General features: G+C 39.4%; 3 protein-coding genes and 1 pseudogene across 5 annotated transcripts in view; 3 read left to right on the plus strand and 1 right to left on the minus strand.

Annotated features, from left to right (window-relative positions):
* Positions 1-1,084: 1,084 nt before the first annotated feature.
* LOC127792894 (probable LRR receptor-like serine/threonine-protein kinase At1g74360) overlaps positions 1,085-16,317 on the minus strand; it is a 31,433-nt gene continuing 16,200 nt past the window's right edge. Inside the window, exons 2-5 of one of the 3 annotated variants that reach the window (XM_052323542.1) lie at positions 4,758-4,830; positions 4,452-4,652; positions 2,020-4,345; positions 1,085-1,906 (exon numbers count right to left, since the gene is read on the minus strand). In XM_052323542.1, the coding sequence (XP_052179502.1) occupies positions 1,234-1,906; positions 2,020-4,345; positions 4,452-4,652; positions 4,758-4,830 (3,273 nt within the window). In that variant the 3' untranslated portion in view covers positions 1,085-1,233. Of the gene's footprint in view, positions 1,907-2,019; positions 4,346-4,451; positions 4,653-4,757; positions 5,134-16,317 lie in introns of those variants that run through there. The other 2 variants (XM_052323543.1, XM_052323540.1) reach the window with 2 other exon arrangements.
* LOC127792895 (uncharacterized protein At5g01610-like) overlaps positions 8,415-16,317 on the plus strand; it is a 30,840-nt gene continuing 22,937 nt past the window's right edge. The window contains exon 1 of the mRNA XM_052323547.1: positions 8,415-8,659. The gene's annotated coding sequence lies outside the window, so the exon portion shown is untranslated. The remainder of the gene's footprint in view (positions 8,660-16,317) is intronic.
* On the plus strand, positions 8,655-11,865 carry LOC127792896 (uncharacterized protein At5g01610-like; annotated as a pseudogene).
* LOC127792898 (eukaryotic translation initiation factor 5A) lies at positions 12,138-14,091 on the plus strand. The gene is made up of 5 exons (XM_052323549.1): positions 12,138-12,436; positions 12,997-13,119; positions 13,216-13,272; positions 13,363-13,437; positions 13,813-14,091. The coding sequence occupies exons 1-5, from the start codon at positions 12,314-12,316 to the stop codon at positions 13,912-13,914; spliced, it is 480 nt and encodes a 159-aa protein (XP_052179509.1). The 5' UTR covers positions 12,138-12,313; the 3' UTR covers positions 13,915-14,091.

The following is a 16,317-nucleotide window of genomic DNA, read 5'->3' on the forward strand; positions in this document are numbered from 1 at the left end:
TGATGATTAAAATATGACCACATTTTTTATCAAATTTTTCCTTTTTTATTATCTTTTTTAAAGTGGACATTGGCCTAACAAATAAGTCTATTGTTCAGTATTAGACTATCTCTTGAACTCATTCCATCCATGTCAATTCAGGAGCATCTCTTGTCCTTTCATCGCTATGTCAAGATCCTTGTATTCTAAACAGATCTATCATCAATCAAAGTATATTTTTTTTTCTGTTTATAAAAATTTTATTATTTTGAAATCTTATTTATTTGAGCGTCAGAGTATTTGTAGATGCTATCTATCTTTCGTCTTATGAATCGTCCCCGTCTTGAGTTTTTCCGATCACCCCTTCTGGATCAGAAGGAACAAAAGTTGAGTTGTGCATACAAAGAGTTAATATAAGATGCTCCATTGCCGACTTTATGTGATACGACATAAGGATTTTAAACGAAACAACCCATGTGGGGGCTATCCCTCCCAGAAACAAGACGTGGAGCATGAATGATGTGTTTGTTCAAAACTGAGGCCGAAGAGGAACCCATTTTCAGGCGACTGATGACTACTGATGGGTGAAATGTCCACTATTGAAAATCTTTTGTTTTCAGGGAGACAGTGGCCAGCCCATTTGTAGGGGCTCCACAGCCCTGGGAAAGGTCACTCACTCCTCACTACCATCAACAAGAACCACTAGAATATTAGTTCATTGTCACCATAAAAGTTGAAAATCAATTATCAAAGAAAAAATTTGTGGATTTTATGTTATGGGCTTCTTACATGAAGGATGGCCCAAATATTTGTGAATGACTTAGAACTATTTAATTTCCTTCTTATGGGCCGAGCCGACCATTCATTCCCACCAGGCTTCTTATCTTCAAGTTATGAAAACTAAAATATAGTGGAAGCTAGGCATTATCATGTGACTAACTTATTAATTAATCACTTGATCAATTCAAACCAAACCCCCAGGTTTTGAGTCTTTATAATCACAATTAAGTCTGTAGAACTCATACGTATATAATCACGTGATCAATGTACATACATACGTATGTAATCTGATCAATTTCTTATTCAGATTCACAACACAAGAGGATGGATCAAATTCTCTCTTTCCGGCTTTAGATGGCCGGGCCGACCAATTTCTTCTTCAAATCAATGAATGATATTGATGGCTATAGACTTTCCTACAAGAAGGTTAATTTTACAGAGCCCTTTGTAATTTAATTGTACACCAGAACCAAATTACAGTGATGGAGGAGAGCCGCCGTGGCTCTTCAGCTTCCCATGACTGGAAATCCTAACCAACATATCCAGCACCTCCTTCATGTTCGGCCTAGCCGCCGGCGCCTCCGCCGTGCATCGCACCCCAAGCTTCAGCAACTCCCGGAGCTCGGCCGCCCCCTCCGCCAGCCCCGACCCCATCAGCGCCACCGGCACCATGCCGCCTCTCCGGCCGCCCCCCATCACCCTTCTCGTCCACTCAACCAGGCACTCTTCGCCTCCGTCCACCGCCCGCCGCCCCGTCGCCAGCTCCATCGCCAGCACCCCGAAACTGTACACATCACCCTTCGTGGTCGCCTGCCACGTCTGCCCGTACTCCGGGGCCACGTAGCCCACCGTTCCGGCCACCATCGTGGTGACGTGGCTAACGCCAGCCTTCACAACTCTGGCCAGGCCGAAGTCCGTAACGCTTGCCTTCCCGTGACTGTCGAGCAGGACGTTGCTCGCCTTCACGTCCCGGTGGACGATGGCCGGAAAACACTCGTGGTGGAGGAAAACCAACGCCCGGGCCACGTCCACCGCCACGTCGATCCTCCTCCTCCACGTCAACCTCGTCCTATCCGAAACGAGGTCCTCTAGGCTCCCTCCTTCCATGTATTCGTAGACCAAGAGCTTGGCGGATCCATCGAGACACCTGCCACGATCGAGTAAATCAATTACTTACAGTCATAATTGTATAAATTAAGAATAATAATCAATCAAACAAAATGGGAGACTGAATTCAATTCGTAGACAAACAGTTGGTACCATCCGTAGAGTGTGACAAGGTTGGGGTGCGGCCAACCGAAGCCATTTCCGGTTAGGACTTCCATTTCAGCTCTGAATTCCCTCTCCCCCTCGTTGCCCTCTCTCTGGAGCTTCTTCACAGCCACTTCTCTCCCGTCCGGCAACACTCCTCTGTACACTGTCCCGAACCCTCCCCGCCCGATAATCCGGTCGTCGGAAAAGTTCCCCGTGGCATTCAAAATGTCGGCGTGAGTGAACGTCGTTTTATCCAAACGGATGACCTTAACACCGTCTGACAGCCATGGCGAAGACACGGCCGAGCTCGACATGTATCCGTTCTCGCCCTTTGTTTCCTCCAGAAACTGTTCCGGCATCTCTCTGTGGCTTTTCAAGACAAGGCAGAGTATGAAGGTGATTATTCCGCAGACTAGAAGCGCCGTTATCAGAGAAATGAACACCAAAAATGCGCCCAGCTTTTTAGTCCTTCCCGGCTTCTTGTCGCCGTTTGATGATGGGTGATTGGTAGAATTGTCCATGAAAGCCGGAAGGTGTAGCAATGGATCGCCAAGGAAAGAATCCTTCTCGAAGGTTGCTAGTTGGCCGGTTTCCGGGATTACGCCGGCGATGAGTGGATTGTAAGAGACGTTGAACTTGCTCAGATCAGTCAGATTGTTAAAGCCGGAAGGGAAAGCACCAGAGAAATTGTTGTATGACAAATCAAGGTTCTGCAAGCACTTGATGCCGCCAATTTCGGCCGGAATTTTGCCGGAGAATTTGTTGTGGGAGATGTTAAGAACCACCAGCGGCACAAGCCCAATCTCCGGCGGGAGGTCACCGGAAAATCTGTTGATGCCGAGATGCAGCATGCTGAATCTTTGCAGCTTGCCGATCGCAGATGGAACCTCGCCAGACAACTGATTGCCGCTGAGTTGAACGTAGCCGGAGATCTGAAACGTCCGTACGCCGCCGACGCAAACCGGGAAAATGCCATAGCCTTTGAGCAGCCGATCCCACAAGCTTCTGCAATTCTTCCTCGTAAGAAGAAAGTACACAAAGCTGAACGGAGGGTAGTCGGCCGGAATCCACCGCCTCATAGCCATGCACTCGCCAAGGCAGGCGATGGCTCGGTCACTCCGACGATTTTCCTCAAATGTCAGCGTCGGATTCAGCCCAATGTTCGTCAGCTCAGGCGGAATTCCCCCGGAAAGCTGGTTGTTGGCCAGGTTTAGCCACAGCAAGCTCCGGCAACTCCCCAGCTCCGGAGGGATTTCGCCGGCGAGTGAATTGTTCGCCAACATCAACCATAGCAAGGAGCTCAAGTTTCCAAAACTCGCCGGAATTGGACCGTCTAATCTGTTGAAGCTGAGATCAAGAGCTTGAAGCTGAGTCAAATCGCCATATTCTGGTGGAATATTTCCACTAAATTTATTGAAGGCAAGAATCAAGAACATCAAGCTTTTCGTTTGAGAAATTTGAACTGGTAATGGACCAGAAAAGTTGTTGAAGCTGAGGTCTAATCGTGAAATATTGGGCAAATTCAGAATCCCAGATGTAATAATCCCACCAATGTACGAATTTGAATGCAGTATAAGCAACTTGATTTGAGTGAATTTTCCGAAGATTTCTTGTATTTCGCCCCCGAAATTGTTCTCGCTCAAATCCAAGAGGAACAAGTTTGCCAATCCAAGCAAGGTCTCCGGAATCTCTCTCGAAAAACTGTTGTTTCCCAGATACAGTGCTTCTAAGCTCGAGATATATCCGATTTCCGCCGGAATTTGATCAGTGAAGTTGTTTCCCCAAAGATTCAGAACCACCAAATCCCTGCAATTGGAGATTTTTCCAGGAAACTTTCCAGTGAATGCATTTTCTGAGAGGTCTAAAACCTTGAGGCCGCAATTTCCCGAGAAAATTTCCTCGGAAAGTTGGCCAGTGAAAAGATTTTCGGAGGCAGAGAATTCTCGGAGCCTGGGAAAGCCCTGCCATATGCCGCCGGAGAAATTGTTGGCGCTGAGGTCAAGAAACTTCAAATTCCAGCAATCTTCGAAGGCATTGTCGATTGTTCCGGTGAAGTTATTGTTGGACAAATTGGCCACAACCAAACTGTTGCATATCGCCGGGAAAGAGAACTGAATTCCGCCGTTAATCCGGTTCATGGACAGGTCAAGAACCTCCAGGCTGACGAGCCCCGTAAGATTCAGCGCAGCATTGATAATATTGTGGGACAAGTTCAAAACTTTCAGGCTCCTGCACAAGCCTAAGTCCGCCGTGAAGCTGCAGGCGATGGTGTTCTGGGAGAGGTCCAGCTGGGACATGGCAGTCAAAGCTGAAAAGTTGCCGAATATCTCACCTGAGTAGGAACAAAATATACCAAAATATATATATTTATACATATTCTGAAGTTTCGAGTTTTTAAACTGTAAAGACTAGTAGGCTATTTGTAGAAGCCGGTTTACCTGCGATCTTACTGCCGGAGAGGTCTACGGCGGTGACACGGCCGCCGCTGCACGAAATTCCCGGCCACTGGCAGGGTTCTTGGAGAGGGTCCCAGTCACTGTATCGTCCTCGATTCACTTGATTTTGAGCTTCAAGGTAGGCTTTCAGAGCCATCAACACCTCTTTGTCTGATTCAAGCGAATCTCCATTGACAAGAGCACCTGCGACAAGACAGAACACCGACCTCGAGAACATCATCATCCTCGGAAAGCACAAACATTTATATGTACACACAAACAGAGTAGAATTTGATCATGAATTAGTACCTGTAAACAAGATCAAGAGAAGGATTAAAGCGACTCGAGAAACATCAACTTTGTCGTTAGACATAATGATCAGCTTCTTCTTCTTCTTCTTCTTCTTCAACTTCAAAGTTGGTAATTCTCTCTCATGGGGTGAAGTATGAATTTGCGAATAGTGGTTGAATATTTTAGAGGGACATGGCGCCTGCAGATCCATGGACCAAACCAAACCTGGAACAAATGCACGGACGCCATTGTTATATTATACATTCCATTGCTTTCTGAGATTATATATATAGATACATATATATGAACAGATGCACGCACACACATATACATATATATATATATAGAGAGAGAGAGAGGGTTTGATTAATTATAAGTTGAAGGGTTGGGGTTTGAAGTTGAAGACTTGTTGATATAGTATTGTTTTATTGATGGGAAGAACCAATTGCGATTTGAAGACGAATGGATTGGATAGCCGCCCAGGTTGACTGGTTTTAATATCTAGCTAGTATTTGGACGAGACATGTTAACTGGTGCTAGAATGGTTACATTGGATCCGGTGGATGCCAATTGGTCACAAAGAGTTGTTGGCCTCCTCGTCAATTGTTTTGGTCTCACTCCTCACTCCTCTCCTCTCCTCTCCTCTCCTCTCAATCCACTGCAATTTTTAAACATTATATGCTCTTCCATCCACGTTATAAGTCATAAATTCAAACCAAATTTAATTAAAATTCATGAATTTGAGTTATCGTATCGTGTGCGATTGATTGTCTTTTACAAAGTGTACACAAATACACACACACTTAATTACTTTATATATAGGTGTTCGAATTGATTTTTTCTTTATTGTAGCCAGCCAGCCGGCGGCCTTAAAACTACATATAATATATAAAGAAAATTGAAAGTAAAGTGGGTATTTTAAATATACTTGAAATTAAACGACAAAAATTGATGGGAAAGATGATTTGAGTATACACGTGTGCCCAAGTCTAATCATCATCTTATTATATATATATATATATAGTTTTAGATTATTATTCAAATCAATCTAATTTTGGTCAAATTAACTAATCCAACGGACCCCCGAATTTTAGTTTTATTTATTTACAACCCCCCCCCCCGGTTGACTAACAAATTAATCTCTCCCTATCTATTTATTTATTTATTGTTAAAAAATTGACACAAAATTAGATCTCAATTCTCTATTTCATGCACTATTTCTATTCAATTTTATATATTATTACACCATTAATTTTATTTATACAGTATTATATTTCCAACATATTTATTGTGTTAAGAAGTGATCATCATACTCTACTAAGTAAACTTCAATGCCAGGATTGCTTGTTTGACCTATATTACTGTTCCCAGAGATGTCATTTATGAAAACCACATCAGACTAAACAACATAACATGTTTAATACAAAGATTGAAGTTAAAAAAAAAAGTCACCGGAAGTTGCCACAAAATCAAACCCCCACCCACCCTTTAAAACTGGAATCATATGTTTAATTTAAAGTGATTGTTACAAATGTGATCTTTTATATTTTTGAGAATTATTTTGGGACCTACCTCCCACTCCCACTCCCATTACAAAGAAAGGAACAAAAAAAACTAACACAAATAAGACAGAGGGAAGATCCATGCAGAGAAGGCACCACCCACAACCAGTGATGTTACTTTGACCTATAATATCCATTACCAACTAAAACAACAAATCATACAAAATAGACTCCCATGCTATGATTCGTCGACTATCCATTGTTTATTCTTTTCATCTCACTAAAACATTAAAGGTCAACCAATTATCTAGGGACCATCCATCAAAGAGATTGATTGGCTCTAATATTGACTATAATTAAGGATACCCATCTAAGAGAGATTAGAGATTAATTAAGCTGTCTATAATTAGAATTTAGTGTCCTTCATAAGCCATTTAATTTGTCCCTTAAACCTAAGTAATAATGAAAAGATATCATATGAGACTCAATCTGCAAGTGTGGCCTGGCCACTCTCATATTGGTTCCCATGTCATGGCTTTATTAGATGGGTGCGTAACTACACCCATCACCTATACTTTTAAGGAGTTCTCTAACATGAACCCCTGTTTGTTTGTAGTTGGAGCATTTATTTAAACCAAATTAAAAAGGAGGTGCTCTTTCTTGTAATCAAATCAATCCTAAGACTGGACAAAAGAAGCAATTAAGCTGCATGTGTTAGATAGATGGTCAACAAGAAATTAATATAAAATTCATAAAATTTTGAACGAACATCAGAATGAGTTGCTAAAAAACAAAAGGTGTTTTAATCCTTGCCAAATCACTTCAGCAGGAAGATCAATAATAGGAGAGAGTCAACGAATTTGCTCACCTTAATCGCAAGAGCAGTTAATGTTGGAAATTGCGACCTTAAACCTAACTAATATGAATCAAATATTAGAGTAAGTCAAAGCATAGATAGAGGCGGCAAGGTCAAGCAAATATTCTAGTTTAATAGTTGGATTATTATTATTATGGGCCTCAAGGCTGGAGCAAATGTGAGCTTGTCTTCGTCAATCGTCACCATGCCAATGCCAATGCCATTGCCATGCAAGATGAGGTCATGACCCATATTGAGGAAATTCAACTAAATGGTGTTGCAAGGGAAACCCAAACCCGTTAAATGAATGGGCTCTTTTTCTGGGCCCTTGTGAGATGGGCCTGCAGAGAGGACAACCCATTGGGCTATGGGCCCGAATGTTGGTTTTCTGTGAATTTATTATTAGTCCAGCCCAAACCCCAAACCTCACCCTGCATTATTAAAAAATATTAAAGTGAAATGAAAAGTTAGAAAATGTGCCTAATGAATGAATGAATGAATGAACGAACCAACCTTTAGAAGGAAGACATAAAAAATAAACATCTCCACATGATTGCCCAATTGTACAATAACGTAAGGCAGCCTCACATGATTGGCCAACTATGCAAATAATGCAATCTCATCATCACTTACAAAATTATTCCATATATATATACATACATATATCTATATATATAAATATATTACTCACACAAACATCTTTTAATTATTATTATTATTATTAATAATGATTTGTTGAGCTGTCTCTAATTTGTTTGTTAATCTCTCTCTCTCTCTCTGTTTAACCTTACCATCTAATCCAACCCATCATCTTCTTTCTTCAATTTCACCCTAAAGCTTCTTTAAAATTAAATTTATAGACTGCAATTAATATATATTTATTTGAAACTTAGTAAATTTTAAAATAATTAATAATAATATTTAATAACACGTCACTTAAAATGACGGTGGTGGAGTGCCCGAACCCTTTCCCCTGTCTCGATATTCTCTCACCGGAAATCGCTCCTTTTATCGTTTGTTCCTTCCTTGTGATATTTCAAAATGTGAACTGAGAATAAAAATTTTAAAAATTATTTTTAATTAAAAATATTTAATTTTAATAATTATTAATTAAAATACAATTTTTTAAAAATAAACATCTTTTATTACATACAAATAATATTATAAAAAATAATATACAAATAATATTATAATTGATAGTTGATGTAATTTAACATCGTTTCTGCTTAATCTTTGTTAATTCTTTCTTACACACTCTTTGAGGAAGAAATGTAATAAAGCTCACCTTTTTTTGAAGTTTTCTGTTTCTTTTCTCGTCCCAAAGTTTTCCCTGTTTTTGGAGCGCCGCTTTCTTCAAGTTGAGCTGGAGGCCACTAATTAGCTGTGATGGCGACGTATGTATGAAAGAGAATCGAGAGGGCGATTGATTCCACAGAGAGATTACTTTTTGTTGAAGAAGTTTCACCCCTCCTCTTTCTTCTTCTTCTTGGCTCTCTCTTTCTCTGTGTTGGGATTTGAGAGCATTTCAAGATAGAAGAGAGAGGGAGGAAGGGGAAGAAGAAGACAGAAATGGAGAAGGCTTTGACGAAGGTTGGGAGCCTCAAAGCAAGCACATTTTGGGTTTCCAAGAAAGCCAAGGAAGAGATCTCCAACATGACCCAAGACCTCACTGTAACTCTCTCTCTCTCTCTCATTTCCATAGATTTGCTCGCGTCTATGTCAACCATAGATGTAATGGTGCTTGATTGAACCGAACCCAGTTCCCCATTTTCATTCAATTGCATATCCTGCATTCCAAAACATAGATCTGATTTTACTGAGAAGGGTTTATTGGTTCTCCCTTGATTTACTCATCTTCATCTATTTATTTTTTGTTTATTTCTGAAATTTTCTAGGAGGAAAACAATTGGGACAATCCGTTGGATAAATGTGTGTTTGTACGTAAATCTCAATTGGGTTTGCTCAAAGAAATTCTAATATGGGATTTTGCTCTGTTTCTTGAGGAGCCACAAGGGAAATTAAAAAAAAAAAAAAACTAAAATAGAATAAGGTTTAGGGATTGATTTCAGATATCAGGTTCTTTTTTCTTCTGGTTTCTTGCCTTGTCATGAATGTCTACATGTTTATATACTTCCCATCAAAATTCAGCTTATTAATTGTCATTTTGTTTCATAATATAAGGCACTGACCCTTATGATTTGTCTTCCCCTTGTTGGATAAGATTGTTTGGCCTTCACTAAAACTGAGCCATTAAACCAAAGATTATTGTTATTGATCTCTTTATCAATGACTTCACTCGAGGTGATTCTTTCCATTGAGATTTGACTGGTTGTCTGAAGACATATATAGCAGTACTATATAGTTTGGACTTCACTATTGATTGACAATCGTTCACATCATAGAAGAGGTTGATGGCAAGGTACTCGTGCTTGTGTTTCAAGCATTGATGATTTGCAGCTATTAATGTTATTTGAATTATAAATTGAGAATCGGATTTTCTACGTCCTGCGCATTTTTGTTGGTGTCCAGGAGTTGAAGGATGATTTTTAACAATAGATCTCCTTCTAACTGCTGAAGAGTCCAAGGACAGCTTCTTGGTTTAGCTTTTGACCTTTTAATAGATTTATCATCCACGCTAAAAGAAAAGCGTGATTATGATAAGATAAGATGTGATTGAGGTGGTTTGGTGTAATAAGAAGACCAATATAGGCTCTTACGAGGAGATTGGACGGAATGAAATAAGTATCTTGCAAAAAGGGTAGAGGAAGACCATGAAAAACATTTGGTGGGAGACATGGATATGATGTTACTTATAAGGGCCTTGCAAATAATAATCATATTAGAAGTAATCAGCAAGCTAGATTTCATGTAGCTAACCCCACATGGTGAGATAAAAGCTTGGTAGGTTGTTGTTGCTAAAACCAAAGCAGACAATTGTCATGTTGGTGATAGAATGTTAGTTGTCTTATTAGTGAATGCTTTTGTGATGTCATGCAAGAGATGTTGGTTGGCATAGTTGTGCTTGTGCTTCCATACTTTACACTCGTAGCCATTTTGGCAGCATACGATTTGTCTATAAATTTTCATATTAATTTTCTGCCACCTACAATGCAAATGGAAGCCTGAAGTACGTCTCTCTTTTGCTTTGGCATGTATTTGTTGTTTGGAAGTATTTTGAGGGGTAAGAACAAGTAGCAAGATTTAACAATAGATCATCAGATAACTGTCAACAGTGTCCCATGCTAGTCTGCTAAAAGACTGAAGTTGGCTTTCTGTCTCAGCCTTTTTATTTGTTGATATTCTGTCAAGATGGTACATATTGTACGTGAATCAGATAACTGCTTTATTGGTGATATCATACCGTGTGCATAGTTTCTTTTCATGAATGAACTTGTAATACCTTTTGGCTCTTAACAGTATGTGTACTTATGGTTCCAGATTTTTTCAAATACCGTGGAGAGAAAGCAAGATGGGTATTCAACAAGCTGAAAGGTACAGAATTAATTCAAATCTACTCTATTATTGAAGTTTCTAGCTATTAACTATTAAGTTTTAAAGTTGATGGGGCAAGCATATGTTCCAATCAAGGTTTTGTTTTGTTTTTGTTTTTTTTTTTGTAAGTAAGAATTTTATAAAACAAAAACCAATGCCTGAGCGGCCACAAACCAAGGCATATTTTGGATGAGCAGTGCTACTTTGCCCGACAAAGCTACTGAGGGGCTTATCGAGGGGTGTCAAAAAGATCAAAATACCCTTGCTCCAATTATAAATTTTCAAAAGCTGCCACTGCTTGTCCGCTGCTCTCTCTTTTCTCCATGGCCGCCGATGCAACCACCACCGCTGCTGCCTTTGCTTGCCGCCTCGCCATCGTCACCTTGTTGCCATCGCCTCGCCTCTCTAACCATCGATGAGGTGATGCAGTGGCAGTCGGAGACGCGGCGAGGCGGCAAGGTGAAGGCGGTGGTTGCATCGACGGCCATCGAGAGAAGAGAAAGCAGCGTGCAAGTAGTGGCAGCTTTTGAAAATTTGCAATTGGGGCGAGTAGATTAACTGATTTTGGATATGCATTTCGCGCTCTTCCTCGTCTACTATTTGGCGGTGATAGTTCCCGCTTTAACAGAACAGACATATTGGATGACATCCGAAAGGGTATGATAATTGATAAGAAGCCGATTCATCTTATATGTTTGACTCAATTTCCCCCAGGTAAACCGCTGAAAGCCCTGCCAGATCTCCTGCGGGAGCACAACCTTCCACCGGGCCTTTTTCCTCAGAACATTACGTGTTATGAATTCGAGGAGACAAAGTCCAAGCTCACAGTGTACCTCCCATCTCCTTGTGAGGTCAGCTTCAAGGACTCGTCCATCATAAGGTACGCGACTCGTGTGAAAGGGACATTGTCGAGGGGAAAGCTCACTGGAATCGAAGGAATGAAGACGAAGGTCATCGTGTGGGTTAAAGTCACGGGCGTGGGCGTGGAGGGCTACAAGTCCGACAAGGTTTGGTTCACGGCGGGGGTGAAGAAATCAAGGCCGAAAGAAGCTTATGAGATGCCCCGAGAGGGAGTGAAAGTGGGAGAGTTCTAGTCCCAGTCGGGATGTTTTTTGATCTTTGTAGTAGTGTAGTACTAGTAGTAGTTGACAAGAAGTTGCTGCTGCTACAGCTGCTGGTGGCGGCAACTGGTGGTGTAGAAGAACGGCCTGTGGTGGATGGTCTTAGTGTATTCAATGGCACCTTCTAAATATTGAAGCAATTGCTGTTTGCATAACGAATCTGAATTGATAATTGCGGTGATTGTACTGAGTTGGGATTCAACCAACTTATGGAGTTCTTTTATTAAAAAAAAATATTATAAAAAATACTATTATTGTCTATAATTTTTGCGGGTTCAAATTATAAAAATATTTAATTTACAAAAATAAGAATAAATTTGTTTTTTTAATAAAATAATATAAAAATATGGCATCTCCTACCCTGATATTTTCATTTATTTCACAAGTTAAATGACGTAATTTGTAAAGCATTTATCTGATTTTATGCTCCAATTCCAAACGCTGCCTAGAACTAGAAGAAGAAGAAGCATTCCCAAAAGTTTCGCTTTCTTAAGGCGGTTGTGGAGAGAAGAGAGAATTTCGAATCTGTTGCGTAATTGGTTGGTCACTCAATTTCGGTAGCCTTGCGAATCAAATCGAACCAGTGAGTGAAGAAGTTAAACTATGTCGGACGAGGAGCACCATTTCGAGTCCAAGGCCGACGCCGGCGCCTCCAAGACCTTTCCTCAGCAGGCCGGCACCATTCGCAAGAACGGCTACATCGTCATTAAAAACCGCCCTTGCAAGGTTCTTCCCCTCTCCTTCCTGCTCCTTTGACTCACTCGCCTGTTTGCAACTCATTCTTCTTTGCCTTTGATTTGATTGCTTCGCTGGATGCCGGATGGTTAATGCCGCCTTCTTCTTGGCATTTTAGGTTATCGTTCTGTTTCTGTACAGACGTAGGTTTTCAATATTTGCTGAAATTGCCTTTAAAAAACAAAAAAATTGGTGCAGATGAAAGGAAAAAAAAAAAAATGATTAGATATTTGTCAAAAATAAGTAAATTTTTCATTTGGTTTTCCATACATGAGATTGATTCTAACAAGTAATTATTTCCCTTTCAATAACAGAAGAAACAGAGCTGAGATTTTACAAGTAATTTTTAATCATGTAAAAAGATGTTCCTCATCATTTATATGGCTAATTGATGCTTTGGTCGTTGACAATCTGAATACTTCCTTCATATCTGGTGGTTAAATTTGGATTGTTTAGTGGACTTTCTGATCATTAGTCCGTGCATCTTAATTTGGTGCACTTGTCCTAAATCAATTGCGTTTGCAGTTAACTTGTCATGATTCTTGTTATAGGTTGTTGAAGTTTCCACTTCCAAGACTGGGAAGCATGGTCATGCCAAGTGCCACTTTGTTGGGATTGACATATTCAGTGGGAAGAAGCTTGAAGATATTGTGCCCTCTTCTCATAACTGTGATGTATGTATGGACTCATCTTGGAGGGAGCCTTACTCCAACTGTTTCTTTTTCTTTATACGGAACTTGCAATAAGTCTCTGTGTCTCTTCTTATGCAGGTTCCTCATGTCAATCGTATCGACTATCAGCTGATTGATATCTCTGAGGATGGATTTGTATGTGTATTCATAAATCTATTTTCTTTGTTGTTTTTTGACTAAATTCTGGTCATTGGAGATTCTTGTTTTGTTGAATCGAATTTTCAGGTGAGTTTACTAACTGATAGTGGTAACACCAAAGATGACCTGAGGCTCCCAACTGATGAGAATTTGCTCTCCCAGGTAAGTTGACCTGCAATATCTTCTCTGCTAATAATTTATGTGAACATTTAGATACTTCCAAAACTATTCTTTCTCTTCTTTTTTTTTTCTTCTTTTCTTGATATGCTTTGCTTGTTGCATATACTTATTGAACTCTTAATTCCGAACCCACCTAGTGGATTAAGCCTTGTGATTATTGTCTTCGTCGTTTTTCTGTATACCCCTTCTCTCACCTTGTGTGTGTACACTCACCGGTGTTTGTCTTTGTACGGGTGTGAAGGCGAAAAACAAATGAAGTGTTGATCGATCATCTCTGCATTGCCCCCTGTTCATTATTAGTTATTTGAAAATTTTCTTGGATTGGTTTTGATTCCATGGGCCAATCTGTTGGTGCAGATAAAGGATGGTTTTGCTGAGGGGAAAGACCTGGTTGTGAGTGTGATGTCTGCTATGGGAGAAGAGCAGATCTGCTCTCTGAAGGACATTGGTCCAAAGTAATTCCTACATCTTTTGCAAATTGTTTTCAAAGTTAGATCAGAAAGCTTTTCTATGAGAGCATTTGCTGTTTTTTCTTTTTTAGTTAGATTATTTTTGCGTTGAGATTAAGATTTGATATTGTACTATTGTACGAGAATTATAAACAAAAATTAAGTCATGGGTTTTTGATATATTAAATGTTTTCACTTTCCTGTGTCTCTTTCCTTTCTGTGTTGTAAGTCTATTGCCTTGTGTATATGATATTATTGCTGTTATTGACTACAGCAAATTTCAATAGTAGAAATAATTTTTTTACGAAAAAATAAGAATAAGACTACGTATAAAAAGAACTCTCCTCTCGTGTTAGTTTTATTTCTATTAAGGCAAATGTATATTTGTTTATTCAAAAAATTATACATGTTTTATTCAATATTTTTAATTTTTTATTAAATATATCATAGAAGGGAATAAAAAAGAGAAACAACATAGAATAAGGGGATAAAAAAACAAGAATGGAGTTAAGTTTCCAAAAGCCCAAATTAACAGGTATTTTTAGGGCAAAAGAAAATCAAAGGACAGTGACGTTATATGAAACTATTTGTGGCCATATATTTTTTATGGATAAATAACCAAAAAGAAATTTTTGGGGGGGCAATACTTAATTGTTTTTCTCATTTTCTAGTCCAACCAAAAGGAAAAATCTCAAAAGAAAGGCTGAAATAATAAGGTCACACATTTAAATTATAAAACTAATTTTAGTAAAATAACAGACAAAAATGAACTCTCTCTCTCTGACCCTAAATGGTCAAAAATAAGAAAGAAGTGTAAATCTTGAATCCATGCCGTATGATGTTGCATCTAAAATTCCTGAAGCATGAAGTAGAAAGTAGTTGGGACGAAGATGGGTTGGCTTACACCACTAGACCTACCATTAACCCATGACCATGATTATAGATTAATGATTAATGATGTCTCTAGTTAGTTGTAAATGTTAGTTATTATTTATGGTTTTGGTGGTGGTGGTGGTGGTGGTGGAGTTTTATTGACCTAACATTAAGCAATTTGTAAAAAGGTCAAATATATTATTTTTAATTAACCTAAACCTAAAGTGGTGAGTGGGGAGTGGTCACCCGCATGTGTCTATAAACAAAATTTAACCTAAAGTACAAGAATAAGATTTAAAAATTGCTTTTCTAATTGTAAATTTTTACTGATGAAGAAGAAGATATAAAGAAAGAAATGGCTGGCAGGCAGTTGCATCAGGCAACAATAATCAATTGATTACGAAGAAAAGATATATGATTTCATCATTATTATTTTAAAATCAATCTTCTTTTCTCACCTGGGGAGCAGCAATTATTCCCTCAGCACGAGTGCTTGCCGTTGCTGTTGCTGTTGCTGCTGCTGCTACTGCTACTGCTACTGCTACTGCACTCAATCCTCTTTACTTTTACCATTGCGCTCGCTCATCTTATGAACATCTTCATCTACTGTGAGCATTCTATTTTTTTTTATTAATATTAATTGAATTATTTAATTAGTACCCAAAAAAAATTATTCTTTTTTATAAATCAATTGATAAATTAAAGATAAATATTACTTTATTGATTAAGTAAGGAGGGTTTTATTGGTATTTTCTCAAACAGTTTTTAAAAATAATATTATTGTTGATTTTATGCATGCAAAAAACAAATTATTATCTTTTTTTTTATACTATAATAATAGAAAGAATGCTACTTTTAATTTTAGTATTGCTACAGCATATGAAAAATTTCTCAATATATTTGATAAAAATAAATATATAGCAATTTCAGAAAAACGACACTTTTATAAATTATTTTTAGCCATATAAAATAAAATTTAAAAAAATAAAAAGCAAATGTATTTTATAACTTTACTTCTTCAAGCACTGGAACCCAGAGCTTCGCCCAGCACTAGTCCATGGGGCAATCTATCCGTTAATTTCGTTCAGTTCGTTTTTGAAGTAGTACTCTTCGGATATCTTCCCTTCCCAACTCCCTTACACTTTCTTCTCATCTTGCTGTAAACCCACCTCCATCCATCTCCTTTCTTGATCTGGCTGGTCGATCCATCTCCCATTCTCCCTTTCTCTCCAAATCCATTCCATGTTTCTGGGTGTCTGAATTTCCTTCTCTGCCATCCCATGGGCTGTGTCACCTCCAAGCAGACGGTGTCTGTCACGCCGGCGCTCGATCATTCCGGCGCGTTTCGGGGCAATGCGGCGGGCGCTGCCCGGAGCAGGGAGAAGAAGAAGAGGGCTGGGTCGGGGCTGAGCGGGAGCGAGTTGGGTGAGTCGGGGAGACCGATTTCTACCATTGCTCCTGCTGCTGCTGCTGGTCGTGGTGGTTGTGAGAACTCGTTGAGCTATAGGCTGGGGAATGTGCAGAAGTGCGTGGAGGCGGA

Source organism: Diospyros lotus, unplaced genomic scaffold (assembly GCF_014633365.1).
Source record: "Diospyros lotus cultivar Yz01 unplaced genomic scaffold, ASM1463336v1 superscaf1, whole genome shotgun sequence".
NCBI classification, from domain to species: domain Eukaryota; kingdom Viridiplantae; phylum Streptophyta; class Magnoliopsida; order Ericales; family Ebenaceae; genus Diospyros; species Diospyros lotus.

Coding starts and splice junctions, on each gene's coding strand:
- LOC127792898 (XM_052323549.1), top strand. CDS start 12,314: ATGTCGGACGAGGAGCACCATTTCGAGTCCAAGGCCGACGCCGGCGCC. Junction 13,120..13,215: donor CCTCTTCTCATAACTGTGAT/GTATGTATGGAC, acceptor CTTCTTATGCAG/GTTCCTCATGTCAATCGTAT. Junction 13,273..13,362: donor ATATCTCTGAGGATGGATTT/GTATGTGTATTC, acceptor TCGAATTTTCAG/GTGAGTTTACTAACTGATAG.